The sequence below is a fragment of the Grampus griseus genome (genome assembly GCF_964374135.1).
Source record: "Grampus griseus genome assembly, chromosome: 9".
NCBI classification, from domain to species: Eukaryota; Metazoa; Chordata; class Mammalia; order Artiodactyla; family Delphinidae; genus Grampus; species Grampus griseus.
Window position 1 is genome coordinate 6,903,075 of NC_139003.1, and position 27,808 is coordinate 6,930,882.

Here is a 27,808-nt window from a genome sequence, read left to right on the forward strand (position 1 = left end):
ACAGGACCTAGGCACTGCTGGTGGGAGTGCCACTGGGCCCCCTCTCTTTGGTGAGCACTTTGGGGAGCCCAGGGAAGATGAGAGCACTCCTGTCCCCAGTACTGAGCGTCTCTGTGTCTCGGTGTCCCTCTGAGAGCAGCTCTGCACGGTGGGCAAAGAGACATTTATGCAGATTCCCCTCTGGAGAATGGAAAGTAAACTGGAGTTTATTTATTCAATGAAATACTATACAGTGGTTAAAACGAATGAGCCAGATATGCTTGTTTAAACATGACTCTATCTCAAAAACATAATGATGTACGAAAAAAAGCAAGTTCCAACAGGATATGGACTGAAGTACATCATTCACATAAAAATTTAAAATACCAAAACCAGCGGTATGCACTGTTTACTGACACGTGGTAGGAGAAGCACCGGGAAGGGAAGGGAAAGGATTGGGTGGCCCCGGCCTTCTCTCTACCCGTTACTTTCCATTTTTAAAGAGAGATCTGAGCCGACAGCAGACCAAGTCTTGCTCCTGTTGCCTCCCAGGGCAAGTGCCCTGGGCGGGACCACCACGCCCCCCCGTGCCTTTAGGTGAACAAATATAGTCTACTTTTGTCTCTTCTTAAGTTAGTTCCAGTTGGGTTTTCATCACTTGTAACCAGGAGGCCTGCTTATACTTTCTTTTTCAGGTCATTACCCGTTCATGCCACCTTGTACGTACTCCCTAAAAATGTGTATAAGTGAACCCGTCCAGGAAAGGGAGTCGCCAGCTCCAGGCTCTCCCATTCCTTTTGGGATCGCTCTGCTGGTTAGAAAGAGCATTCCTACAAGGGACCGAAGGAGCAACTTGGGGTAAACAAGTCACTTCCCCCCCCACCCCGCCCCCGGCCTCAGTTTCCTCCCAGACGCCGGGTCTGCCCCCTCCAGCCCCAGCTCTCTCTCTGATTCTCGGCATTCTGTCCTTTCAGGTCGAAAACAACACTCGGGCGTTTCACAAAAGCACCCAACCCCCTTGCTCCCCTGGAACCGGGGCTGCACGGAGCCGGTCACATGAACTCCGGGCTTTCTTTAGTGTGACGGGTTTTTTAGATCCCTTTGTGAGCGCAGGTTTTGAAAGGGAACGACCCGGGTTCTGGGTTTGAGAGGAGCGGGAGGATCCGGCGGTTGGAAGGCTGTCGGAGCCAATCAAGCCGCCTCCAGACCCCAGCACGTCGCCTCGGCCGCGCGCTGTTATTTCTCCTCCATTCTCCTGCCTCCGGGTCTCGCCCTAGGGTGCCCGAGGAGGCGAGGACCCCAGGTGAGAGGCCGGGGGCCCCGGGGGGTGGGAGGCCCGAGCGGTTCGGCCCGGGCGGCACGACGGGCTGGCCCGGGGCTCAGGGCGTGTCCGTCGCCGCCTGGCTGCTCGCTCGACACTGTTCGCTCCTACCGGCTGTAGATGGAGCTGTCTGGGTTCCTGCAGCCTCCGACGAGCCTCGGAGTGTTTCTCTTTAAACGGCCTGAGAGGGACATGCCTCCCAGGATGCAGTTTGTATCAACATGGCAGCTGCTGTGCAGCTCCCCTGCTGAAGAGGCGCCGGGACGGCAGCGCAGCTCGCAGCCGGGGCCGGGGCCGGAGCCGGGGTCGCAGCCGCGGCCGCAGAGGGGCCGGTGCTGAGGGCCGGGGCCCAGCTCGCGGCCGGGGCGCAGCCCGCCGGGCCGCCCGCACCGCCGCGCGACCCGCTCCGACGCCGCCGCCGGGCTCGGCCGCTCCGTCCCCGCCCGCCCCGCGCAGGCCGGGCCCGACGGCCGCGAGAGCCCGGGCGGGGAAGGCCGGGCCGGGCCGGCGCCGCCTGCGGAGAGCCCAGGGGCCGGCCTGCGTGGGGCCGCGCGGCGGCGGCGGCGGCGGCGACTCCGGCCCGGGCCGGACAGCACAGGGCCATGGCCGAGGCGGCCCCGGCTCCGGTGAGGGCGGCCCGCGCGCGCACGGACGCGCGGACTCGGGGCCCTGGGGACGGCCTGCGCGTCCCGGGCTCGGCGGCCCGGCCTGGGGTCTCGGTAAGGGACGGAAACGCCGCGACGTGGGGGCGGGGGAATCGGAGGTCTCGCGCGCCCCTGCTAGGTGGGGGCGGGGGCTACGCGCGGGGAGCCGTCCGCCGTCCGGGCGCGGCTGAGGGGACGCTTGTGGCCTGGCACGCACGCGGGCCCGGAGGCGGGCACCCGGGCGGCGCGCCTCGTTCTCTGCGGAGCCGGCGCTGCGTCCGTCGGGGTTGCCGCCGCACGTTTTCCGCAGAGCTCGGCCCCGCCGAGACTCTCGCGGCCGGAGCGCGGCGCTGACGCGGCTCTCCCCATTTCGCAGAACGGAGACACTGAGGCACGGACACCTGGCGGCGACCGGCCCTGCCTGCCCCAAGGTCACGTAGCGAGTCAACCATGGCTCGGCGCCCGCGTCCGCAAAAATACCTGCCTCCGGGCCGCGGGCCTGGACGGGGAGGGGGCGGCCCTGGCGGGGGCCTCCCCTGGGGTGGGGGCCGGGGCCGGCGCGCGGGCGACGCGGCCCGTCGGGGGGGAGGTGACGGCCGTTTGGGAGGCTGGGCAGCGCCCAGCCGAGCGTCCCCGGTGTGAGGAGCAGGTGACCCTCGGGCTCGGGCGCCTCGGCCTCCAGTCTCTGCGTCCGGGGGACCCGGTTGAATTCTGGGTGTCCAGACGGATGGGGTCTGGGGAGCAAGCTACTAAGGGTTTGGGGGCTGGTTTGCCTCTTCAGTGGACCATTCTTAAAAATCAGTCTCAAAGTCTCCCCTCAGACCTGCTCTTTGAGATGCAGTAGCCGTGTTGTGAGGAGGATTGCTGCATGGGGGGCAGTGCCCTGAGCCTCAGTTTCCTGTTGTGTGCAGGAAGGGGTCGGGATATAGGACTTTCTAAAGAGCCTCTCAGGTCTTACAAAAAATGATCATAATAATAAGAATGATAATGATAATATGAATAATAAAACTCTTGGGAAAATAAAATAAAATGATTTTTAAATGCTTAGATCTCCAGGACCCTTGAATGGTAGGTATATAATTCTGGGTGCACCACACTGGGTCATACAAGACAGTGGCATGGCTTTCTTTATAAGTCAGGTGTGATTATGTATTTTTCTGCCAATGAATGAATCCTGGAGACTCCATCCTCTTAGGATACATGGGGTAGGGAAGGTGGGTTAAATCCTGTGAAATGAGAACCAGAAGAATTCTCCCCCTGCCCCCAAGAGTTTGCGAATGCAGGCTTGTTAATCTCACATTTTATATTTACAGCTCCATTCCTCTCTTTGGCCATTTCTTTCTGCTTAGGGTGGTATCAAGCCACAGGTTTACTGGGACTGGTGAAATTACAGCAAGGGGCTTTTATTTGGGGGTGGCGGAGGGGATGTGCTCCTGTGGCCCCTCATTGCTCTACAGTCCTCCAAATCCAGAAATGGACAGAGACGGTCTAATAATAGAGAGCAAAGAACTGGTATTTTCCTTTGAGCTCTGAGTAGACTAGTTAGCAAAGATGTCTTGCGCTAATGGCGTAATTTACTGTCCTGAAGCTTCTCTTCATTGTTTCAGTTAAGCCCCTGTATTACTCAGGGGGACTAACTTGGCCCCTGGGGATTTCCCCTTCCTCCTACTAGTTGTAGGCAAATACCCTAATCCCCCTGTGAGGACAGGGCCATACATGTGCCTGTTGTGTTGCATTATGCTCGTCACTTTCCCTGTGTCTGAGGCTCCTATCCCAGAGGTCGTCCAGCCTTGCCCTCGCCTGTGAAGAGTTGAGAGGTGGCTTAGTTGTCGACAAGCCTTCAGTTTCAGGGCTCTGTGATTCCCTTGAAAGTGCTCGCAGGATTTGGCGTATGTGCCCATGTGTGTTTTTTGAGGGGGAGAATCCATAGTTTTCATCAGCTTTTCAAAGGGGTCCCTGACCCCAGCATTAGATGGAAACGTCTATGGGCAGGACCTTCCCACAGGTCTTTGTTTAATCTCCAAGCCTCCGAATCTTAGAGGTAAAGAGGATTCAGAACACATACTGACCAGCTGTCTCATCTGACAGATGAGGCCTAGAGGCGACCTACAGTGTAGGCGGAAGCCCAGGCTCTGGAGCCAGACTGCTGTGTGACGTTGGGCCAGTTACTTGGCCTCTCCAAGCCTCCACAACTTCCTGTGCTAAGTGTGGATAAGAATTCTAGTGGTCCCTGTTTATAGGGTTTTGTGGAGAGTAAATTAGATAATCCTTTAAAACACAGTTCATGGCGCATAAATGCCAGAGAGTTGTCAGGGCTGACTAATTAGCCCTCACATCTGGTTCCCTGCAAAGCTATTGGGTCGTACCATCTCAAAAACCTTTTGCCTGAACAAGGCCTTAAATCTTCCATCCTTGTCTTAAAAGCGTGATGCTGTCTCATTTAAGCTACACATAAGTGAATGAATGAACAAATGAAAGAAAGAAAGCAACAGAAGGTATAAATAGGTTTAGATGAGTCTTTGATAGATGACGCAAGGCACTTCATTATTAACTCTAATAATTTCTTTGTAACCCGGTCATTTATACTATTCGTCCAGTAGACATTTGTTGGGCACGTACTGTATTTCAGAGTGGACACCAGGAATATGCTAATTTTCAAACGAAGAAAAGGGACATTTCAGTTACTTTAAAGCCCACTTCTGTATGGTACACAGTAATCGGCCAGTCAGCAGATTGAGCGAAGGAAGGGTATGAGGGAATGGACAAACATTGATATGGAAGAAACTCCGTTCAGTTCCAGTAAACATGCTGACATTCTGGATAGACAGATACAGAGCTGGTCACTCAGAAGACCTTGGCTTCACTTCTTTGATGACACAAGCACTCCCTGAACATGGACATGGCAAGGTGGGGAATGGGGAGAGTGTGAATAATTGAAACCCCCTTCAAGTAATTGAAGGACTCGGTCTTTATTCTGGTTCTGGTCCCCACCAACCTTGACACAGCTCTCAGAACTGGTTGACTTCAGCTTTGCTTCTGGTCCTTCCAGGCCTCCTTTCCTCCTCTTTCCCCAGCTCATGAGCCATGGGGAGGACTCCGGATGGCCAGGGTCCACCTACCCGCCGGGGACCATCAGCCCCGGGAACCTTGGCTCCCTCAGGAGAGTCTGAATGGCCACTCCCACACCTGTCTCAGTGTCTGTCTGTCTGTCTTCTCTGTGTGTAGCAGGAGCCAGCCTGAATGCACGGTAGCCCGTTCAGCCTCTCCAGCAGGGGCTGGGTCCACTGAGCGTGCCTCAAAGGCAAACCTCTACCATATCAACCCTTTGAGAAATGTTATTAAGTCAACAGTGCAGATTTTATCAAGGAGTCTGGGAAGCTTAAGGTACTTGTGTGTCATCGCTGTTGGACAAAGTGAGGGAAAGAGCATGGGTACCACGACTGCCTGATAATACAAGTAGAAGCGGTGGGACTGGATGTCAAGCTCACCTTCGGGGTAAGTGCCTTGACAGAACCAGCCCCAGCTTGCTGGCAGTCTTAGGCTAGCCTGGCATTGACAAAATTCTGCTCTATTGTTTTTCAAAGTTTTATTCTATGTAACGCTCAATGCTCGAAGAACTCAGTAAGGCAGCAGCTGGGTCAGGTGTTAATGACCCTTATTTGGTGGCTGAGGTCGCTGAGAACAGAGGAGTTGAATAATTGGGCCAGGGTAACCCGGGCAGCATTGGTGTAGACAGGACTGAACGCCAAGTGTTCTGATTCAAGGCCAGTATCCTTCCTGCTCTCCACACCACTACTCACGAGATGACACCTGTGCAGTGTATGTTGTGAAAAAGGAGATGGCTCTGTAGAAGCAGAAGGTGGCATAACCATCTTTTATTTGTTGTTATTAGCAGTTGTCATTGATGTGTAGATCAATGCTAGGGTCTCAAGAAGAGATTCATGTCCATGGAACATATCTTATTGCTGCGAAGCCTGAAGCCCTTTTAATGTAGGTGCTTATTTTGGGGGATTTATTTGCCAGCTGGAGACTCTGGCCTTCAGTCCTGTCCTTTCTTTCTGGAACACAGGTCCAGCAGCTGGACATGGAGACCCAACGCTCCTCACCTCTGTCATTCCCCAACGTTGTGCAAGAGGAAACCCCGCGTCAGGCCCCTGCTGGACTCCCTCGAGAAACTCTGTTCCAATCCCACGTTCTTCCCCCCAAAGAAGTTCCTTCTCTGTCTCCCGCCATTCCCCGGCAAGGCTCCCTACCCCAGACTCCCAGCGCTCCCAAGCAACAGACTTCTGGCCGAATGCCGCATGTGCTCCAGAAGGGACCCTCACTCCTGTATCCTGCCGCTTCCGAGCAAGAGACTCAGATCCAGGGCCCCCTGACTTCCCAAGAAGAGGCCCCGTATCTACCCCCAGCTGCTGCTGAACCAGAGATCTCGCTTCTCTCCCACTCCACCCATCATCAAGAAGCCCCACTCCACTCCCCCGAAGTTCCCGAGAGAGACCCCTTGACCCTTTCCCCCACAGTTCCCGAGACTGACATGGACCCCCTGCTCCAGAGCCCGGTTTCCCAAAAGGACACCCCCTTCCAGATCTCTTCTGCGGCCCAGAAGGACACACCACTCCCAACGGCGGAGATCACCCGCTTGGCCGTGTGGGCTGCCGTCCAAGCGGTGGAGAGGAAACTGGAGGCCCAAGCCATGCGGCTCCTGACCCTGGAGGGCAGGACTGGGACAAATGAGAAAAAGATAGCCGACTGTGAGAAGACGGCCGTGGAGTTTGCAAACCACCTGGAGAGCAAATGGGTGGTGCTGGGGACCCTGCTGCAGGAGTACGGGCTGCTGCAGAGGCGGCTGGAGAACATGGAGAACCTGCTGAAGAACAGAAACTTCTGGATCCTGCGGCTGCCCCCGGGCAGCAACGGAGAAGTTCCCAAGGTAACTTTATCCCAACCGGGGCTTCCCGAGGAGTGACCGGGACTGGAATGTGTTTTAGGAATTTAATATCAAAGAAAGGGAAAGCCGTGGTTAAGAAGGGAAACAGTATGATGATACCTAGTCACCAACTTCACGTTGCTGAGAACAGGACGCAGCAAAACCAAATGATTTCTCCTGTTGATAAAAGCATAGGCTATAGATTAGAGAGACGACCTAGTGATGGGGGCTGGCAGTGTAGAAGGCGTTCAGTCTGTGATGTCTGAGGATAAAAGGCAAATTGAAGGCCAAGTGGTCGAGCTGTGGACAAGTGTGAACCTGTGTGGTTCCCCGTGGAGGTGGAGGGAGGACGTGGTGAAATGTTACAGGGCGGTGTCCTGCTCAGCATTTTTATCAGTAAACTCATAAATCACGTTAACGCCAGTAAAAATATGATTTCCAGAGGTATCCTAAAGAAACAGAGGATGGTTAGATTTTTGTATTGTTTCCCAGAGGAAAGCACTTAAACGTGAACTGGTTTTCTTCCTGTTCTTTTATGCCACGGCCCCTTTTCACAGCCTCATGGAGGGAAAACGCGTGGACCGTGTTGCCTAGGCCAGCACTCTGCAGATTGTATTGTGTACAGGAATCACCTGGGGATCTTACTAAAGGCTGAATCTGAATTAGTGAGTCTCGAGTGGGGCCTGGGAGCCTGCATTTCTAGCATTCCCCAGTGGTGCCATTGCTGCTGGTCCACACTTTACAGCAGTAAGGACTGTCCTGTTAGAGAGGGAAAGGACCAGACATCACGGGGCCCCGACTCTCTCGGGCCAGGACAGTGGCTGAAGCCTCCTGATTTCTAGAGAGGTCCTTGGTGAAAACCCACAGCTCGGCCTCTGGGCCTTTCCCACTCCAGTCCTAAGAGTTTTGAAACAGGCCCAGGGGGCCAGAGCCATTGGCAACCTTCAGATCTGGCGGCTGAGGGCCCGTGATGCCTTCCCGTTGGTCCGAGCTGAGCTTGTTGTGTGGTTTCAGGTCCCTGTGACGTTTGACGACGTGGCCGTCCATTTCTCGGAGCAGGAATGGGGGAACCTGTCCGAGTGGCAGAAGGAGCTGTACAAGAACGTGATGCGGGGCAACTACGAGTCTCTGGTTTCCATGGGTAAGGAGACGGCTTCGCTGCCCGCGGCTTCCCGCCTGCTAGCTGGGGGTTCCTTAGGAGTCCCGGGAGCTCTGAACTCCCAGAGACAATTTTCGAGAGCACAGCAAATGAGAGCAGACACCCATATACCCACATACCTCAGCACAGCACAGATCAGCACAGCTCGTAAGCAGAGACCCCCCCCTCTACCCGCGGGGGCCAGGGGACAGACTCAGACGTCAGCAGTCTCTCACCTTTATATTATTTTCCCCATGGCCCCTATATATATATATATACATACATACACACATATATATATATATATATATATATATCTTGAAATTAGTTTGTCCAGCAAACTATTATTAAGCACAGTGTGAGGTGCTTTATGAGAATGACATTTAATCCTCGCACCTTGCCCGTGTGGGAGCTAGGACAGGTGCCAGCCCTCCTGATAGGCCGCCTAGGTGGCTGAACACTGTCGTCGATTGAGAGCTTACGTCCCCCAGGTTCTCATCCCGCTCGTGCAGAGACGAGGTATGACCTGGGGAGTAAACGGTCGTCCTAGGTCCCTGCCAGGGAGTCGCGATTTCACTGGGATCTCTCATACCCCACAGTCGGTGGAGTCTTGTTTTCGCTAATGGGAGTATTTGAGGATGAGGACCTGGGAAAATAGGCTTTAGTCTTATATGTTTCCTTTTCTCCGATATGGGGAACTCTTTGGGCACAAAAAAAATTAGAAAAACATTAAATAAGCTGCTGTATAGAAAATCTGATCCTTGCTGGAATTGTTAATTTTATACATATATACCTCTCCATGGGGTAACTTCTTATTTTTTTCTGTTCTTTTTAAAGTATATACATAATTGTGAAAATGGAACAATTTAGATTTGTAAAACAAAGAGCAAGAGCAATCCCCACCCCCAGCCAGCACCGCTCCCCAGAGGTAACCACCGTGAACCCTTGGGCCGATATTGTTTCTCATCATTTTGCTGCACGCGTGCACACACGGTTTGTGGTTTGCACAAATAGGATCCTTCACTTATTTTACCTAACAGTAGTCAGAGACAGCTTTCCATGTCAGCGCGGAGGCCTGCTCGAAAGACAGTGCAGTGTTCCCGCTGAACCGTCGGGCTGTTGATAGAGAACTATCGACGCGCAGCAGCCTCAGTCCCTCTTCTCACTGCCACAGAGGGTTGCAATCAGCATCTCTATCTGTGCTCTTCCGCGAGTATTTCAGTGGGATGCATTCCAGGAGGTGGGTTTGCGGAGGAAAGAGGGTGTCGTTTACAATGTCACGGGCACTTCCACGGGCCCTACCCAGGGCTGTGTATGTTCACGTAACAGAGTGTGACAACGCCATCTCCACACCCGGGCCGGAACTGAGGTTCTCCTATTGTAAAGATTCGTCTTTTCTGATGGTGAAAAATGACGCCGCATTCTTGTAACGTGTATCCCTTTGATGATCAGGGAGCTTGTGCATCTTTTAATATGTTTATTGGCCATTTGCATATTTTCTACGAATTACCCATTCATATCTTTGATTTTTTATTTTACTAACTGTAGAGGCTCTTTATATATAATTACGGACATTAATCCTTTGCCTTATTTTTTACAAATGTGTGTGTGTGATACTATTTTCTCCAAGTTTCTTTATCTTTTAAATTTATTTCCAAAGAACTTTAACTTTTTGTAATGTAAAAAAAAAAACCTATCAGTGTTTTGTTTCATGGCTTCTATATTTTATCAAGATCAGTTTTTTAATTTATAAAATTTCAAATATCTTCTCCCTTTGTCATGAAAACCTGAGCTGGCATTGGCCACCTGTGAGCCACAGATGACCAGTTTCCATCAGTGGGCAAGTGGTGCCCCAGAGCTGGTGCCGCTGGGAGGACCCAGGGCGCAGTTAACACACACACACATGCACACACACGTGTGCCCACACCCACTCTGTGTGCACCGAGGAGAAGGGCTGGAAACTTGGCGCTTCCTTCTGCAGCATTGCCGGCCTTGGGTAGGGCAACTGCTCCCGATGTCCCACTCACACAGGTGACATCTTTGTAGCATCCAATGCGAACTCATCCCATAGGATATCTTCTTTGCTTCCTCCTGCGCAGACTATGCAATTTCCAAACCAGACCTCATGTCTCAGATGGAGCGCGGGGAGAGGCCAGCCATGCAGGAGCAAGAGGACTCAGAAGAGGGCGAGGCGCCTGCGGACCCCAGTGCCGGTGAGTGGCTGCCAGGCGGCACGGGCTGTTACAACCCACCGTGGGCCCCGGAGGGCTGTGTTAGCAGGCTGAGTGCCTCAGGGAAGCCTGCAGGTGCTGGGACCTGCCTGGGGCCTCCTTGATCGCCAGTGGCCCTAGCGGCTGAGCTAGGAATGCCGTTGCGGTCATTGTCTCGGGGAGCTTTTGACGCGACCGAGCGTCACCTCACTCTTTGCAGGAAACAGAACCAAAACTGGCAGAAAGGCGTTCCCTTGTCGGGATGCTGGTGCGGGTGAGCCTCGAGCTCCCAGAGGAGGGCCACGTCCCTGGTCCTGTGGCCGGTGCGTGGAAGGACAGGGACAGACACGGACTTTACCCGAAGCATCCTCCAGTGTGTGGGGCGGGGTCCAGACGAGGCAGTGAGGCGAGGCGGTGGAGAAGCGCAGGCCGGCCTGGCCACGGGCTCGGGTGCAGACGCCAGCGTCGCGCTGCCGGCGCTTGAACCCTGGCTTCTCTGCGTCCTCGCCCTGTGGTTTTTATTACTCGGCCTTTTGGAGGCCCGCTTTCTCATCCGTGAAACAAAACTGGTACTGATAGCCAGGGCTTGGCATGCTGACCGGCAGGTTCCAGTGGCCCAGGACACGCCAGCTGCTGTGTCCGTCTGCGTGGGGAGCCGTCCCTTCCCCAGCGGCCGCTCAGCAGCCCTCACACTTGCACGGCAGTGCTTTCGGGGTGTGGTTCGTTCTTTGGAATTGCCCTTGGCCTTGCATCACTTCCCTTGAAGGTCTTCCGTGGGAGGAGATCCTTGTCCTTTGTAGCCAGATGTCATGGGTGATCCTGTCTTTTGAAAAAGGAGGATAATCTAGCAGGAGAACTCACTGGGGCCAACAGCCAGGTCTTGTATGAAGTAATATCATCGACTCTGGCACCAGGAGGAGGTCCAGAATCACATGCAGGCATGTCGGCCCCATGGAGTGAGAGCAGAGGTAACTTCCAGAAGAGGCAGGACCCTGAGGAAAAATAAGTGCTGGCGTGTTTCAGAGAAACCCTAAGCCATCATCACTCTCTAGAGATTTGTCTGGAGATTGAAGTGGAGGGAAGAGGCAGATCCTGAATTCATTCTGGAAGACAAAAAAGATGGATTTAAAAGTAGATGAGGTGAGGGGCTTCCCCGGTGGTGCAGTGGCTGACAGTCCGCCTGCTGATGCAGGGGACACGGGTTCGTGCCCCGGTCCGGGAGGATCCCACGTGCCATGGAGCGGCTGGGCCCGTGAGCCATGGCCCCTGGGCCTGCACGTCCGGAGCCTGTGCTCCGCAACGGGAGAGGCCACAACAGTGAGGGGCCTGCATACCGCAAAAAAAAAAAAAAAAAGTAGATGAGGTGAGAGTGGGTGTCGTGGGACAGGGTGTGGCACGGGGCAGAGTGATCTTTTGTTTGGAGGAAAACAAGTGTGTATGTGAAAGGTTTGAGTGGCCGCATCCAAAAACAGGTGTCAGTGGGAACGGAGAGATTCAAAGGAGAAGAAATCAGAAAGAGGGCTTAGGAGGCAAAGAATGAGAAAGGGGAGGGGTGGTTTGTGGTAAAAATCCTAGAACCCATCCGATGTCCCCGTGGGGTTTTGTGGTCCGGGTACTGCTTTTGTAGCATCTTCTTAGAAGGGCTGGGATGGGAACGTGGACCCCTTCCTCTGTCTGCTTGTTCACACTCTCATCACAGGTGGGCCTCCCACAAAGTGGGGCCAGAATTGAGAGCAAATAACTCCAACCCCCTCGGCCCCAGGCGGGGTTCGTTCTGGCACAGGCGCGTCTAAGGCCGGAGCTTCTGTGGGCAGCGGCGGCCTCACAGAGGCTGCCTTGTGTGGCTGGAATGTGCCATTTGTTCCACTAACCGTCTCAGCCACTAGGAGCCTGACTGGAGGGAGGACAGGCGAGGACTGAGAACCACTGCCCCATGGGCCAGCTGTAAACTCGCACTTCTGTGTGTGTGCAAGGCCCTGGCCTCGGGGTAGCAGGGTTGTCCTGTGAGTCTGCAGTTATCAGAGCCAGTGGTCACCTGTCATTCGTGTGTCCTCCCCCTTAGAAGAGTGGCCACAAGGCCAGCCCTGGGCCAGACCCAAAGGGTGATACCAATTGAGAATTTTCATGGTTCCAAGTACACCAAACATGACAGTTTTGGGAACTGGCTGAGTAAATGCATTCAGTAAACTTGTATTTATCATTGGGGTCCCTAAGGGCAAGGAGACCTGAAGGTGACTCAGATAGCGACCCAGCTCTCAAAATCCTCCAAGCCGGGGCTCCCATTCATGGCTCTTTAAGGGCGAACAGGAGGCCTGGGGAAGCCAGGGACCATTGTCACCTAACAAATTAGCAGAATAAAACAAACAAGCCAGAAGCCATGGCTGAAATCCAAGTTCTCATACAGTGTACATAGTTTCAGTCTTTTTAAAAAGCAATTTGATATTTTCTGGTCTTCAAATATGTTTTAAATATTTAAAATGTTCATTTACTTAACCTAATAATTTCCTTTCTGAGAGTCTATAGCCTAGAAAAGAATCCAAAAATATGGATTAAGATGTACAAATATTATATTACATTATGATAGACGATTATACAGCCACTAAAATCACACGTGAAGAGTTTTTACACCATATTTTCACTTGTATGTTTATTATTAAGTTCATCTAATATTTTTTGTACCAGGTACTATGTCAAGAGACTGATGTTAACAAACTAAACACCCCACATATGTAAAAATACAGCCAGCCACTGTGATAGTGTTGTGGAGACAGGCATCCAGGGCTCTGGGACACACAGCAGCAAAGGCCTGACTGGGACCAGGTGCTCAGCAAAGGCCTCGGAGGAGGTGGGATTTTTAGTGGAAGCACAAGTGGGAGTTCCCGTTACTCGGAAGAGAACTCCTCAGAGGGAGGAAAGACTGGAAGCGAGGGGGCTCTCTTTGTAGCCCAGGTAGGAGGCCTGGCATAGCCCAGGGAGCACCATGGGTATTTGCGAGGTGTATTTTGGCGTCGGTGGCTGGCGGATGTCGAATATGAGGAGAGGGGGTCCCACGGATGAGTCCAGGTCGTGACGTGAGTGAGAGGGTAGGTGGGGGACGACAAGAGGTTCCAACCCAGAGAAACGACAGGGACGCGTTAGGTGTGAGGTCCCAGGACACGTCCAGGAGGTGGTGTTGAGAAAGCAGCTGAACAAAGGAGGCTGGAGCTCACAGAAGAGCCCTGAGCTAGTGACAGACGTGTGGGCCTTGGTAGCGTGGACGGGATCAGCTTTCCCAGCCTGGATGGGAGAAGAGCAAGAGCACAGCCTGTGCCCTTGGCTTGGAGCCCTGACTGTTAGAGTAGATTTGGAGAGTTGGAATATCTGGGTCTGGGTGGAGCCCAGGTGTTAGTTTTGTTTGTTTTTAAGCTTCCAAGATGATTCTCATGTGCAGCCAGGGTTGAAAACCACTGCTGTAGGATTTGGAAAAAGGAGGAGGAACCAGAAGAAGCAAAGGAAACAGGAGTGGCCAGAAAGGTAGCAAGAAATCAGGGTGGTGCATTGTTGGGTATTTCAAGAGAAGAGTGTTTCCGGAAGGAGGGAGCGTGGGTAACAGTGTTGAATTCTGCAGTGTGGTTTAGTTAGGCAAAGACTGCGCGAAGTGTCCATTGGATTTGCAGATTGGCAGCATCAGTGACCTTAGCAAGAAAGAGAAACGTTGGCGGCACGACTGAGGTGGAAGCCTGTGAGTGGGTTGAGGAGTGGATGGGAGGCGAGGAAGTGGAGATTGTTCCAGTGTAGCTGTGGGTGGGGAAGAGAAACGCTGGCGGGCCGGGCAGCGTGGGGACTCTTGTTTGCTTAAGATAGGGATTGCCGAAGCCTGTTTGACATGTTGACAGGAATGAGCCAGTTGATACGGGAAGTTAATGGTATAGAAGTGGATAATGTAGGGACTTCCCTGGCGGTCCAGCAGTTAGGACTCCGCACTTTCACTGCCGAGGGCCCAGGTTCGATCCCTGGTCGGGGAACTAAGATCCCTAAGAAGTGAGAGTATATTACTTCTTATTCAGTAAAAATAAGTTTTTTAAAAAACAACGCATGAAGAAAGACTCCAAGTTAAAGGTGGCAGATTGACCGTGTGTTTACTCCCACCTCCCCAAGTCCTTCTAAAACGAGAGCGAAGGGACTTTTTTTAAAAGGAACGGACAAGGAGACAACGGCAGCTAAGTTTTGGAAGGCTGAGAGCAGATGGCTGGGTGATCGCTGATTGAGAAAGCAGAATCCAAAATTGGTGTTAGGGAAGAAACCCAGTTTGCACTCCACCCCCATCCCTGCTCAAGACTCGGGAACTAGCAGTACCAGAGGTTCCAGGTGTCTTTGGAAATGGGGGTAAAGGTGAGGCTAAAAACAGAACATTGGTCAAACATCTTAAGAGGCCTTTAAACACTGCCATTTCCCTCCATTGCCTCACCCGACCGTGGTAGGTGACCAAGGCTTATTCTCTGGAGATGGTGAACAACAGGGTTTCTGGACGTGGACACCAGGTGTGATTGGGGTGGGTGCCATGTTGAAAACAAGGGAATGAGTGAAGCTTGACAGAGATGTTGAGATCTCTAGCCTTCTTCCCTAACCTGAATCCCAAAATGATGCTCACATCCAAGATTAAACCCTCAGGGCAGGATATTGGAAGAGTCTTATCTGGAGATGCTTGGGGCCAGCCCAGGAGATTTCCCAGGGAGATGATCTAGCTAAACAATCCTGCTGGGAAACCGAGCCCTACCTGAATGCACCAAACTTGCAATTCTCTTCTGACTATTCAACTTTTAATATAAATGGACAACCAAGAACCACAAGGCATTTGGGAAGAGCCTCTAATATACAGAGACAAAGGAGACAAAAAGCAGAAAAAATAAATTTCAAGGAAACAGAGACCATACGGGGTGGGTGGGGGAAATATGTTTAAATACTTATATATAGTTATACATTTAAAATATACATTTTTTCATATTCCTTAGAGAGATAAAAGAAGTGAATGTATCCATGACAAAAGTATAATGCTTATCTAAAAAAACATAGAAAGGAACTCTTAGAAATTAAAAATATAATAATGCAAATTAAAAACTCAGTAGCACTGTTAGAAAATAAAGTTGAATACACAGCCCAGAAAATAGAGCAAAAAGACAAAAAAGAAAATAGGGAGACAATAAGAAAAGTAAAGGATGGAAGTCTAATGTCCAGATAATAGAAATATCGGGATAAAAAATAGCAAAAACAGGGAGAAGGGAATTAGAGATGAAAGACTTCAGGAAAAATTCCCAGCGCTTAAAGACAGCTTTCCAGATCGAAGAGCCCGCCAACTGTCCAGAACAGTGGATGAAAATTGATCCAGCCTTAAATACTTCAGCAAGAAATTTCAGCGCAACTGAGGACCCAGGAGATCTGACAAACTTCTGGGAGAAAGACCAGGTTCATACAAAGGAACAAGAATTAGAATGGCATTGGACTTTTCAACAGTATTGGAAGCTACAAGACCGTAGGATAATTCCTTTAAAATTCTTTAAATTTTAAAATTGGAAAATATTTTCTAACATTCTAGAATTTGATATCTAGACAGACTAATCTAATTAAATATGAGAGTGAAATCGAGATACTGAGATGTTCAAGGTCTGCCATGCGCCCTTTCTCAAGCTGGGGCAGGTACTTTGCCAAATGAGGAAGTAAACCAAGAAAGAGGTGTAAGGAGCTCCAGCACAAGAGAGGGGAAGGAATCCCTGGGGTGCTGCCGAAGGGGATCCCCAAAAGACAGCTGTGGATCTGGAGGCACCAGTCCACACTGGAGCATACCAGAGGTTCCAGAAAATTTTTCTTCAAGTAGGTAAAACCGAGGAATCCCCATTATGTTTGGATGTTCTGAGAGGAGAGTTATAGAGCAGGGTGGGGGGAGACACTGGAGCTGACTTAGTGGTAATTAATAGTAAGCTAAGCAAAAGAAAAGAAAACTAGCTCCAGGGGAAGCAAATAGGTTTACAGGCATAGAAGAGTACTTATAGTATGCTACATGGTTCAATTTTTTTTTTTTTTTTTTGCGGTACGCGGGCCTCCCACTGCTGCGGCCTCTCCCGCCGTGGAGCACAGGCTCCGGACACGCAGGCCCAGCGGCCATGGCCCACGGGCCCAGCCGCTCCACGGCGTGCGGAATCCTCCCGGACCGGGGCACGAGCCCGCGTCCCCCGCACCGGCAGGCGGACTCCCAACCACTGCGCCACCAGGGAAGCCCTACATTGTTCAATTTTAAATAACACTTACATAATCCAATCATGTAAACACCCAACATTAATTCAACCAGAATTACAGGCTGGGAAAAATCAGGGATTTGGAAGAGATGTGGATGGTTGGGGAAGAGGTGGTCCTTACCTCCAGCTCTTGGAAGTCAGTAGATTATGCTTCAAATTGAAAACTCAAGGAGTAGCAATGCCATTATGTTATGTAGAGTTATGAATATAAGTGACAAAAGAATCAGCTAGAAGAATTGAAAGTGATTGCCTCTGGGGAGCAGGTTGGGGGGTGGAGGGGAGCTTCTTAAAAATGAGGTTTGAAGAACCCTTCATCCCTCTGGCCTATGTGTACATATAACTTTTTAAAGAAGATTTTAAAAATTAATATACCGAGGTTTAAAAAAATCTAACAGAAAGTGTAGCCATGAAAATGTTGGGAAGCCCATGGCAGCCATCATTTCTGTGCTTTGAGCTGGTGGAGAAAGTTAATGTGGCCACGCTGGTTTTTACTTTCCAGTGAAACTCTGAAGTTGCGTCAGTGTAATTCAAAAAGAAAAAATGCAGAGAAAGTGAAAGTCCCATATAATTCTCCCTTAAGAATCAACAGATCGGGGCTTCCCTGGCGGTCCAGTAGTTAGGACTCCACGCTTTCACTGCCCAGGGCCCGGTTCAATCCCTGGTCGGGGAACTAAGATCCCACAGGCTGCACGGTGTAGCCAAAAAAAAAAAAAGAGAGAGAGAAGAGTCAACAGCTTATTCCTTCCAATTTATGTGCGTATAGTCACACACACACACGCACACACACACACACACACACAGCCTTAATTATATAATACTTTCTCATTGTTAAAAAAATTTCTTCAAACAATATAGAAGTACATTGTTTAGAACTTGCTTTTTCCAAAAATATCTTTGACATCTTTACATGTCAAAACATGTAAGTCTCTTTTTTAAGTAGCAGACTGTAGTATTTTGTATATTGATATCATACTTTAAACAAACCCCCATTGATATGCATTTAGAGTCTTCACAAGTTTCAGTGCTTCATTAAACATCCTTTATAAGTAAATCTTCATGTACTCGTCTGAAACTTATTTAGAAGTGCACTTTCTGGGTCAAAGGATATACCCATTTAAAACTTAAATAGATATGAGCAAATGTCCTTCAAAACGATTGTGCCACTTTACACACCCTCATCTATACATGAGAAAACCTGTTTCCCCACACCCATGCCAATAGGTGGTATTATCTTTTTATTATTTGCCGGAGTGATGGGTAGAAAAAACAATATTTTGATGTTTTCATGCACTCTGTAAGAGTGATGTTGAGCATATCTTCACGTATTTGTTGGTCACCAGTATGTCTTGTTTATGAATTATCCTTTGCCCATTGTTCTTTTGGATTATTCATCTTTTTATTATTGATTTATAAAAGCTTTTTAAATATTAAGGATATTAGCTGTAGTCTGTCTTACGTATGCAAATATGTTTCCAAATTTATGGTTTACCTTTGTGTGTATCTGTGATATAGCTGTTTAAGATTTTTGTGTTCCAATTTATTAATTTTAAGTTCCTATGTATTCAGATTTACCAGAAATTTTCTTTATGGTGGGTGGGCTTCATACCAAGTGTAGAAATACTTACTTGGCCTCTTTTATTCAGTAAACATTATGATCACAGGCCATAGACCTATGAGCTTTTCAAAAATCTATAAAAATATTTGAAAGCTGAAATAAGGTATTTTTTGCTCCAGAAAATTACAAAATGTAAATAATTAAATGTTTAACTGTGTCTCCCAATATAACATTATACCAGCTTCATTAATTATTAAATTTAGTGTCCACAAACATTTAATACGTTTGAAAACAATTTGTAGGAGAGATTTTTCCCATCTCAGAAGAGTTCTTATGAAGAGATTTGATTACAGAGATTAACAACCTATCACAAATTAAATGTTTCTTATCACCAAACAGTGTCAAGGCAAAGCTACAAAAAATTTTTTCCAAAAAATTTACACCAAAAGATTATAGTTGATATGTGTTGTGCACATTTAATATATTTGGTGTGACTGACCAGACAGCTTCCAGAAGGAATCTCTGAAGTCCCAGAGGGTCTCAGGGTAGCCTGTTCCTCAGCTCAACACTGTTTAGAAAAAAAAAAACGAAAGAAAGGAAGGAAGGAAGGAGAGAGGGGAAAAAGCTGTGCTTTTCTCTAATGCTAGTATGATTTCATTATATATGTCTAAAGTTTTGATTCATCCGTAATTTATTTTGAGGTGAGATATGTGAAGATGGTTTTTTTGGTTTTTTCCTTCTAGTCAGGAAGCCAGCTGTCTCCACTTCATTTGCCTAAACCTTTTCCCACTGGTTTGAAGTGCTACCTTTGGTCATAAACTATATTCCCACAGTGTACGTGTCTTTGATTAATTTTTTTAATGGGAGAACAGATTACTGCTTATGAATGCATTCTGGTTGTCAGAAGTTGTTTGGGGCAGAGAGACCTTTTTGGTGGGAAACACTGGTTTCCCTGCTGTGTAACAAGCGGGGGAGAGGCACGAAAAGGTGTAACCGATGCCCATTTCAAGGGCAAAAGAATTAGATGCCATAGAGAGGGGCAGACGAGTGCTTGGGGGGTCAGAGAAGAGCACGCTCACGATGGGCTAGGAGCGGCCTGGGACGTCTGGTGGAGTGGGGGTCTTGAGGAGAGGTCAGGATGGGAAGGCAGTGGTCTTCAGGCTGCAGTACCCATTCCCCGGGGTACAAGAGACTTTCCAAGAAGGCACAACACAGAGGGCTTTGCGGGTTCAGCTTCCAAGTCTCTGCCCATCTGTTGTCCTTCATAAAGCGTGTCAGTGAGGGCGCTCGACACCTGCGGCCCCTCTAGTGTTGGTCCCATGTCCTATGTCTCCTACCACTGAGAACAAAAGAGGAGGCACCTCCTGCCCATCCTGCCTTACTATGGAGTGTTTCTCTGATGTATAAAAAGGCCTCTGGCTCACGAAACAAAGAGACAAGCCAGAATGTTGGGGGACAGAACCAGAAGTACATTGGTGGCTCTGGGGCCTGGATGGCGAATCCTTTTGGAAGTTAGATCGTTTGGAATACTTAGCTTTCGACAAAATTGAAAGAGAACCTAATTAAGTTGTCAGCTAATAGGTCATTAAAAACAATTTTTGATGATATGTTGACCATGTGCTTTTGCAGTATTTATAATTCAGAAGTTCAGAGAATGGAGTGATGATTCCGTAACAAAGCTCCCACCAGCCCAGCTACAGATCTATGTAAATGAGCTCTTCCAATGGTTATATTTATAAAAATGAAAGATAGGAGCAGATTTTATTCTGAACGCTGTCTGATTCCAGCAATAAGAATATTCATTCTCAGATAAATGAACTAATCGGGGAAAAAGTCCCCATGCATCCTTGTAAGAGGTACATTTCCTACAGGTTTTTTGTTTCCTATCTTGAATAATAATTTTTCATTCCACAATAATAATAACTAAGGATGACTTAAGCCAGGCAGACAAGTAACACTTAGAACCCTGTGGTTATTGGAAGTGAAAGCAAAATTAATCTTTCCATTTACATACGCATTTCTGTGCAGTAGATGAGCTGATTAGGAAGGCACCTAAGCATAAATATGCTCTGTTAGGCTAAAATTCTGTGGGTAAAGTGGGAATGGAAATAGAAGTCCATGGTGAAAAGGGATGATCTTAAAACTCCAAGTATCAAAGAAGAACTTGTTCGTGTATTTTTTAAGTGAATAATGGTGGGTTTTAAATTGCTAGGGTTCTTAGATTCCATTGGCAACATTAAATGGCAATGGAAGAGTTTATTTTAACATATCAATATTTACAGTACTCCAGAAATTACATCCTTAGCAGTGATTGAAGCATTTTGTCTATTTATTCAAAAAGGTGCAAACGGGTACATGGTTTTAAAAACTTATCTTAGGGAGGAGGCAAGCAAAATACCTTCAGGAGTTGTGAAGTCAGGGAAGGTTATCTTTCCGACGCTGGAGTCATAGTTGCGGATGTCGTGCAGAGCCCAGAAGAGAGGAGGCCGGAGGAGGGACACGGGAGGAAGGGGATGCAGGGGGATGACGTCGAGCTGGAGCAGGAGGAGACCCAGGACCTGAGTGTGGATGACTTTATGTTTTTTGTAAGACAGAGAATAGGATGAAGATGTCTTTGGAGAGTCAACTTGGAGGGAAGGTAGGCACGGTCTGCGTGGGAGGCTGTGCGGAGTGCAACCTGGGACATTAGGGCTGCTTTGTATGCGGTCCGCTCCCCAGCTGTTGGGAATCGATTACTTGGCTGATCAGAGAGGAATTAAAGGACTGCCAGGCATCCGAAAGAACCCAGCTTTAGGTCATGTGGCATCAGTTGCTAGCATGACTGGGCGGTCTGCTTTCTGGGCAACGTTCACTTTAGTGTGGGCGGGACAAGTGGATACGGTGAAGGACAGTGAGGGGCTTCGTTCACTGGGTTCCTGGTGCCTTTTCCTTTTTCCACAGCACTTAATCACCTTCTAACATACCATATAATTTATTATATATAATAAATAATATATATTATATATATAATTTATTAACTGTGTTTACTGCCTTATGTGAGATGTAGGAGAGCAGGGAGCTATGTTTTGTTCACTGATGTGTCCCACCATTAGAACATGCGTGGCACATAGGTGGTGCTCAATAAATAGCTATTGAATAAACATTCAAAGGATGAATGAATATGTTCATGCATATATGTTTATAATTTCCTTAACAGTGAGTTTCAACCTTTAAGGGGCTTTATGCTAGCACAGCTCTGCCCAGATGCAAGAAAATAAAGTTGACCCCTACCTCACACTATACACAAGATAAAAAGAAATTTCAGGTGGAATAAAGAGCTAAATGTAAAAAAGAAAACCATAAAAACCTGGGAATAAAATCTAGGAGATCAGATGAACCATCTAGGACCAGAGGAGACCCTCTTAACTAAGAAAACCCAGGAGCCGTAAGAAAGAGGGACATATTTGACAAGATGAAAACTTTAGGAAAGTTATATGATAAAAGGTAACACAGAGACAAATGATAGATTTGGGGGAGATATTTGAAATGCCAGTAAGAGAAAATGGGTTATCTTTAATACAGGAAATCAAAGGACTCTGACCAATTGACAGAACAGAGTTCACATAGAATCAACTCTAAAAGGCCAATAAATAAAAGAAATGATATTCAAATTACCCTCGTCAGGGAAGTAGAATTGAAGTATCAGTAAGTTATCACTTTATACCCATCAGACTGAGGAATATTAAAAAGAGCAGTGGTGTCTTGCCAGCAGGCACGTGGGGAAAAGGGCTGGTAGAAATGTGAATAGTCACAGCCTGTGGAAAAGCAGTCTGATGACACCTGTCAGAATCTAAAGTATTTTAAATTTTTTACCCTGCAGTCCCACTCCTGGGACTCTCATAAAAATAAAAGCACTATTTTATGGTTAGAGATATAAACACATGTTTATGGCAGTGTTGTTCATGGCAAAAGCCTGGCAGCGGAAAGTGAATGTTGTCAATGAGGAAATGGTGGAGCACGTTGCTGTATTATCCTCACCATGGAATGCACGCAGCTTTGAAAAGGAACGCGTTAGCCTACAGAAATCGGTGTGAGGGGATTTCTACACAATATTTGGGTGAGAAAAGCAACAGAGGATTATGTATAAGGCAGTTTTATTTTTTTTAAACCTGTAATGGCCAGAAAGGAAAAACATAGATGTAAACGTGCTGTGGTAAATCACTACATAAGCATAGAGAAGAGTGTGGGGGCAGTTACGGGGATTACCTGGGAAGGTCGCACCTGTCGAGTGGGGAGTGAGGCAAGTTAAAAGGGGAAAAATTACTGCACTAAAGAACAAAAATGTGCGCTAGAATCCTGTTTATTGAAAGTGATGCCTATGTGTGTAACGACATTTGAAATTAACCTACAGATGTACAGGCAGATTAAAAAAAAAAATGTCAGGGCCATGTGCGTAATCAGATGCTGTTTAACGAAAAACTAACCCTGCAGCCCCTCTTATGCCTGTAAACGGGGGCCAGGAAGGGGCTGGGGGCCTCTGATCTGTAGGACACCTGGTGGGGAAGTGTTGAAAAGGTGTGCGGGGAGACCCGATGATTAGCCTTTTCTTTATTAGCCTGGTTGAGGGGGAGACAGAGAAACTGTTGCCTTTGGCTGACCTAACCTGGGAAAGGGAATTAGGATCTCTTTCTAAAAGAAAGCCTTATTTTAAAATTATAGGGGGTCATGGAAACAAACCTGCGTCTCTTTTAACTTGACTGCAGTTCATATTCAAGGCTACACAGTGTCCGTGCCTACTCACTGCCAACCCAGGATGTTTCTTCAGGGTCTCTAAAATAAGAATTTTGGAAATATAAATTCTAGGGCCACAAAACCCTGGGCAGGTGGAATGAACATGTTCTGGATTCTTTTGCCCTCCCCCCACCCCGCCCCCACCTTCTCAGCTCACGACGGCATCGTGATTAAGATCGAGGTGCAGACCAACGACGAGGGCTCTGAGAGTCTGGAGACGCCGGAGCCCCTGATGGGCCAGGTGGAGGAGCATGGCTTCCAGGACTCAGAGCTGGGGGACCCGTGCGGCGAGCAGCCGGACCTGGACATGCAGGAGCCGGAAAACCCGCTGGAGGCGTCCACGGAGAGCTCAGGCGAGTTCAGTGAGCTCAAGCAGATGCTGGCACAGCAGAGAAACTGCGCGGGTGAGTGGGGGGCTGGTGCCTGTGGGGAAGGTGTGGTCTCCTTTAGAGAGGTACTGTGACACTGAGGGCTCAGCAGGTGTGACAGAACCGACCATGGCCTTAGGTACAGCTTCCCTGCCTCGGGATTTAAAAGCATCCGTCTCCCGGCAAGGAAAGAGGGTGTTAACAGCCAAAGACCAGGTCAGATGAGGACATCAGGGGCTGGCGGAGATCATCTCTCCGGCCCCCTCCCTCTACAGGCAGAGAAGGTCCCACACTAGTGGCAATGCTAGAACTTCCATCTCCTGACGTGTCCTTGGTCATTCCCTTGTCACACTGGAAGCCTCAACTGGCTTGAAGATTTCCACCCTTGAAGAGCACATCTTTGTAAATGGCCGAGGCTGCTTTCTCTGGTAGAATCTAGGCATCATTTTTGTTTAATCGCAAGGCCTCAGGGTCACCATTCTGCACATCCTTGCTCCCTGGGAGGACAAGGAAACAGTGAGGAAGCGGCCTTGCAGCAGCACGGCCAGGACATCTTTTGTGGTCAGTTTTCTGATGCTAAACCATCCTCGCAGGCCTGAGAAAAGCCCTGTCTGATCATTGTGGTGTATTTTTTTAAATACACTACTAGACTTAGCCGCTATTTTATTCAGGAATTTTACAACTATATTCATAAATGAAGTGAACCTGAACTTTTCGGGAATCATCATTAAGATTATACTAGACTTATCAAAGGGACTGGGAAGCTTTTGCTCCTTTTTTCTGTATCCTAAAAATAGTGTGTAAGATAGGAATTCTGCGAGCTCCTTGAAAATTTGGTAGAACCCACTTGGGTTTTGGTTTTTGTATGTTTATGTGCAAAAGAGTCATTAGCCATCATATCAGTTACTATATTATTTATACTTAGAAATGTATCCACATCCATTTTATTTAGGTTTTTAAAAGTATTATTTTGATGATTTAAAAATTTTTTTTCATTTTATTTTAACCCTTGCAGTTTGCTTTTTTGCACATAAAATATGGACATTGTTCTTGGTCAAAAGATGTGTACCTAACTGCTTATATTTAAATAATTGCATGATATTCGAGAAATCTTAATATACCGTGTTGTCTTTCATTAGAGAATAGTGAAAGACACAAGGCAAGTTGTGAGAATTCATTGAATGGGAGCTTCATAAGAGCAATTCCAGATTGCCCTTTGAACACTCCCATTAATTCTGTTAGTACCATTTAGTAATACTGTAAGCTTTTTGTGGGATTTCGAGACCTGAATTTCAGGGCCAACTGTTCCATTCTTATTTCATTAAGAAAAAACAACTTGGAAACTCAAGGAGAGTTTAAATCTTCCAAGGCCCATACTTCCCCCTCTGCCTTTCATAAACAACCCTATTTTCAGGCTAAACACCAGGGCAATGAGTTACCAACCTCTGAAGCTGCTTCCTCCTTCCTGATCTTTTAAGCCTCGTGTTCCAGGGATGTTCTGGGTCACTTCCTGCTGAGAGTCCTGACAGGACCGAGGCAGCATTGTCTTACGACGGGAGGCTTGAGCTGGGACTTGGCACACCTGTGTTCTGATTTTAACACTGCCACTTAACTGGGTTCAGAGGAGTAGCTAGAAGTGCTGTGGCCTAGCGGTCACTGACAAACTTGAAGACCTTGGCCAGGTCACGAACACTGCCAGCTTCAGTTTCCTTATCAGTTGAAGGGACAGACTAGCTGGTCCTTAAATTGCAAGCTCTGAAAAGGTCTGACTTTATTTATTTGGAGACATTACTTGATAGTGCCAAGCTCGGATGCCCCAAGTCTGTGAAATGGGGATAATTCTTGCTTGACGTCTCCCATAAGATATTGTGAACATGAGAGAGCATAGGTGTGAGGTGCTTTGAAAAAGTTCTCATTTGTTTGCTTTTGAGAATTCTGCAGATGCAGACTACTACGGTATTGCATCTTCCATCTCACAGGTGGACTCAAAAGTGAATGACTTTCTCATGTCACACAAAGTCGGCGACTAAAAATAGAGCTCCCCAATTAAGTGTTTAGCGAGGGCCAGGTGAGTTCAAGGCACCTGAGAAAATTCAAATAGGTGCTGGAGGCCTCTCCTTTTCTCTCGGACTTCTCCAGGGACCCTGTAGAACAGCCAACATCTTAGGTCCTAAAGGGCCAGGCTAGAGGGTGGAGGGCCGGTGGCGGAGGAGGACATCCACCATTTGGGATGTTCGTGGAACACTCACCGCGTGTGGGGCATTGCACACCTGAGCTTGTGGCAAAGGCAGAGGAAACCCCCCACCCCAGCTTCAGGGTCAGGGCTGGTAGAGTCTGTGCAGGTGAGTCATCCACCTGTGCAGGTGAGGTGCCCCGTCAGGAGGCGGGGTTCTTAAGTCTCGGGGAGGCGCCCTGCACGTGCTAGCGGCTCAGGGGGGCCTGAGGGATGCAGGTCGGGATGGTCAAGCAATGTTTTCAGGAGGAGACAGGATTGGAGCGGGGTGTTAAGTAATGGGCACGATTTGGAGACACGGAGGAGGGTCAGTAAAGACACCTGAGGAGAACTCTCCAGGCGCGTCCAGGAAAGGAGACCAGCGAGGCTGAGCAGAGTTCAGGGAGGCGAGACCACAGAGGGGGACGAGGTCGGGAACTTGATGAGTCAAGACCCTTTTGACTCTGGCGGTAGAAAGCCAATCCTCAAGTGGCTTAAGTAAGAAAGGGGTGTTTATCGGCTTGGAGAGCTGGTAGGTCCTCGGGTATGCCAACCTCAGGCGCCCTGGACCCGCTGCCTCTCCGGAGGGTTCTGCGTCTACGTGCCTTCTTTCCTGCCAGTCCCTGCCCGCCAGCGGCGTCGGGCGATGGGCACACGCAGCGCCCGCGTCCCACCACGAGGATGCCATCGTCCCTGCTTCCTCTGCATGAAATTCCAAGGCAGGTCTCCGACTGGCCCGTTTTAGGCCTGGGCTCCTTCCTGAGCCAGGCGCCGCAGCCGGCCCGTCTTCCCTGGGCCGCAGGAGCGGGGAGCTGCGTTTTCCCGAAAGCAGGCCGTGGGGTGGACGATGCCCACGCAGTGCCGCGGGCGAGGGCGAATAGGGGCTTACCTCCTCCGGGTTAGGGGCGTCAGGCAACACCTAACGGCATCTTGTCTCTCTCTCCCCCCGCCGTGCGTCCCCGGAGCAGAGGGCATCGTGATCAAGACAGAGGAGCAGGACGACGAAGACGACGAGGACGACGAGGACGAGCTGCCGCAGCGCCTGCAGCCCCTCGGGCAGCTGTCCGGGAGGTACGAGGCCGGCATGTACCCGCCGCCCCTGCCCGGGGAGCTGTCCCCCGAGGGCGAGGAGAGCCCCCCGCCGCTGCAGCTGGGGAACCCGACGGTGAAGAGGCTGGCGCCCCCGTCGCACGGCGAGCGGCACCCGGGCGAGAACCGGGGCGCGGCCAGCCAGCAGCAGCGGAACCGCCGCGGCGAGCGGCCCTTCACGTGCATGGAGTGCGGTAAGAGCTTTCGGCTGAAGATCAACCTCGTCATCCATCAGCGCAACCACATCAAGGAGGGGCCGTACGAGTGCGCCGAGTGCGAGGTCAGCTTCCGGCACAAGCAGCAGCTCACGCTGCACCAGCGCATCCACCGCGTCCGCGGCGGCTACGCCTCGCCCGAGCGCGGGCCCGGCTTCGCCCCCAAGCACGCGCTCAAGCCGCGCCCCAAGTCGCCCAGCTCGGGCAGCGGCGGCGGCGGCCCCAAGCCCTACAAGTGTCCCGAGTGCGACAGCAGCTTCAGCCACAAGTCCAGCCTCACCAAGCACCAGATCACGCACACGGGCGAGCGGCCCTACACGTGCCCCGAGTGCAAGAAGAGCTTCCGCCTGCACATCAGCCTGGTCATCCACCAGCGCGTGCACGCGGGCAAGCACGAGGTCTCCTTCATCTGCAGCCTGTGTGGCAAGAGCTTCAGCCGCCCGTCGCACCTGCTGCGCCACCAGCGGACTCACACGGGCGAGCGGCCCTTCAAGTGCCCCGAGTGCGAGAAGAGCTTCAGCGAGAAGTCCAAGCTCACCAACCACTGCCGCGTGCACTCGCGCGAGCGGCCGCACGCCTGCCCCGAGTGCGGCAAGAGCTTCATCCGCAAGCACCACCTGCTGGAGCACCGGCGCATCCACACAGGCGAGCGGCCCTACCACTGCGCCGAGTGCGGCAAGCGCTTCACGCAGAAGCACCACCTGCTGGAGCACCAGCGCGCGCACACCGGCGAGCGGCCCTACCCCTGCACGCACTGCGCCAAGTGCTTCCGCTACAAGCAGTCGCTCAAGTACCACCTGCGGACCCACACGGGCGAGTGAGCGCGCGGGCCGCCCCGTCGCCCCGCCCGAGCCCGGCGGGCGGGGACGGGGCGCCTCTGAGCCCCTTTGCTGTGAGCCCCCCTCTCCCTTCGCCCCTCCTCCCAAGGACGCGGGGTAGTGAGACCAGGTCGCTGGCTGCCGCGTTTCCCCGGGGCCCCAGGGGAGGAGCGCGGACCTGGGGAACCCCTTCGGGCTGTTAATTTCCTTGACAATAAAATGGATGAAACCAATCAGCACGGGGGGCGTGATTTGGCCGCCGGCCACTCGGAGGGGCGGGGCGGGGTCACTTA

The 27,808-nt window shown here is 50.0% G+C and overlaps 1 protein-coding gene across 1 annotated transcript; it reads left to right on the forward strand.

Moving 5' to 3' along the window:
* The first annotated feature begins 1,886 nt into the window (after positions 1–1,886).
* ZNF777 (zinc finger protein 777) lies at positions 1,887–27,808 on the forward strand. The gene is made up of 6 exons (XM_082661839.1): positions 1,887–2,019; positions 6,014–6,874; positions 7,886–8,012; positions 10,109–10,222; positions 22,966–23,217; positions 26,362–27,808. Exons 1-6 carry the CDS (start codon positions 1,903–1,905, stop codon positions 27,516–27,518), a joined length of 2,628 nt encoding a protein of 875 aa, XP_082517965.1. The 5' UTR covers positions 1,887–1,902; the 3' UTR covers positions 27,519–27,808.